This window comes from Sapajus apella, unplaced genomic scaffold (assembly GCF_009761245.1).
Source record: "Sapajus apella isolate SASKATOON/1434 unplaced genomic scaffold, GSC_monkey_1.0 scaffold30, whole genome shotgun sequence".
NCBI lineage: Eukaryota > Metazoa > Chordata > Mammalia > Primates > Cebidae > Sapajus > Sapajus apella.
The window spans coordinates 5719220-5721359 of NW_022436970.1; the positions used below are offsets into that span (position 1 = coordinate 5719220).

Consider the following 2140-nt stretch of genomic DNA (forward strand, 5'->3'; position numbering starts at 1 on the left):
TGTGGTATATAGACATCATGGAATATTATACAACCACACAAAAGAATGAAACCATATCCTTTGCGGCAACATGGTGATAACTTCACTGTGAATATGAATAGTCTTTTATGTAAAGGACTATTCCTACTCCATATGGATATCTGATACATATGTGATATATACACACACACACACACACACACACACACACATATATATATAGCTCATATGTACATGTATGTATGAGATATATACATCCTCTTTGAGAGAAAAAGGAGACTCCATTAATAATTATGCCAAGACAACAGGCACAAACCAAGACAGTCCTGGACAAATCATACCTGGAGTCATTGGTGTCCTTGGCTAGGACAGTTTTGGTGGCATATTGGGTGCAAAGCCCAGTGTGTGTGGGTTCAGGAAAGAATGGAAGGAGAAAAAGTGGAAACAGTGCATGTCAACAACTGTTTCAGGGGGTTTCTTAAGGAAAAAAAAAAAAACGAGACAAGTCGGCAGAGGCAGGAGGCAAAGTGAGGTCCAGAGAGGGAGTTTTCAAGACGGGAGAACTAGGAGTGTGTGTGACAGGGAGGAACTGAAGCGTTATGATTATTCCAGATCTCTACTCGAATGCCAAAGGAGGGACAGTATCCTGCTCTGAGTGGCTGAAGAATCTAAATCATGTCAGCTATGGCTGTTTGACCTTCAAATACGAAAGGGGTTCTAACTGCTACTTGCTCATGTCTGTTCAAAAGAATTTAGCAAGAAAATTTGGAAAGCACGATGGACCTATTCTCATTATACCCACAGCAGAGTTCCAAGACAGGATATCAGGTGCCTCAGAGAAAGACACCGTGCACACTGGCTTGGCGTACACAGTGGAGTGTTCTGCCACACAAATTATGTGCCTAGTCATGAGGTGTAACCTCAGATTGAACCTGAGAACCACCGTCTATGTCAACGCCATTCAGAAAGGCTTCAAAGTATGCGATGAAGCCAGTGTGACCTTTGTGCAGATGGCTCGTGGGTGACTTCCTTGCTACCCTCTCCACCTGTAACTTCTGCAGACCTACCACAGGCTTACATGTAACCACAGAAATCCCTTTCTCTCTTAGATAGTGGACACCATTCTTAACAAATCGATCCAAAGCAGCCTTTTAAAGAGAAAGACATTAAGGTTAGGGGATCATGTACAAGCTGATGAGTGTGAAAGTAGAAATTACAGACACCAGAGAGAGAGATGTAGGTGCTTTGCCTCTAAATAAAAAGTCTCTTCCATCTGGCTGTGCAGCCTTGCTCTGTGGCTCTCCCCAACACAATCAGCAACTGTTGCTGGGGAAGGCACAGTGAAGAGCAATCAGATGTATACTTCTTTTGCTCTGGACAAGTCTGGGATGTGCTGTAACTTTTAACATATTTAGAAGTAGGTATGTAGCATTTTCAAAAGGTGACATGGTCCTCACATGAGTTATTGGTATTTTACATAAGCAAAATAACTCCATTTTACAGGATGCAAACAAAAATAAAAGCTGTTTCTGCTTATTAATTTTATTCTTTTGGAATAAAATCAGTACATGCTGCTGTAATAAAATTACTTCTAATCTTTTAACAAGCCTAACCTTGATTCAAGCAGCGAATGCCTATAAACATCATAAATTTAAAAAGCTAGTATTTTTATATCATAAAACAGTACTGTGTAGAGCTTATTGGCCCTGTCTTGTTGTCCAGGAAAATTAAGAAGCCCTATGGAGAATTAAATTATCTTCATACCTGCAAAAATGGGAGAGGCCATTTTTACGAAGACTGTTGGAGTTTGCTAACTCTAATTATGACACACAGGCCAAAGAATGCAATAACCTCCTTATCATGCTATCAAATTGTTCTCTTTTGAAGGTCTGCGGTTGACGAATCGAACAATAATTCAAATAAAATGTCCCAGAAAAAACAACACGTGAGTTCCCTGTTTGGAGACTGGCCGGCCCTGCATGGCCCATGGCCTCTACTCGGTCTGACTTTGTGTCCTCTTCTGTGAGAGGCTTTGCATTCTGCACTCGGCTTCACAAACAGTGGGCTGAAAACAACCTTGGGTTGAATGTTTGATTTGGGAGTTATTTGGTCAGGGCCTTTTGAACAGTAGCGTCCCAAACAAGTGCTAGATAATAATACA

The 2140-nt window shown here is 41.1% G+C and overlaps 1 protein-coding gene across 1 annotated transcript; it reads left to right on the forward strand.

Moving 5' to 3' along the window:
• The first annotated feature begins 568 nt into the window (after nucleotides 1-568).
• LOC116561664 (glutamate dehydrogenase 1, mitochondrial-like) lies at nucleotides 569-1069 on the forward strand. The gene has a single exon (XM_032293541.1). The coding sequence runs from the start codon at nucleotides 579-581 to the stop codon at nucleotides 1002-1004; it is 426 nt and encodes a 141-aa protein (XP_032149432.1). The 5' UTR covers nucleotides 569-578; the 3' UTR covers nucleotides 1005-1069.
• Nucleotides 1070-2140: the final 1071 nt, after the last annotated feature.

Bases quoted from the DNA above. Each gene is read 5' to 3' on its own strand.
- LOC116561664 (XM_032293541.1), top strand. From the start codon at position 579: ATGATTATTCCAGATCTCTACTCGAATGCCAAAGGAGGGACAGTATCC.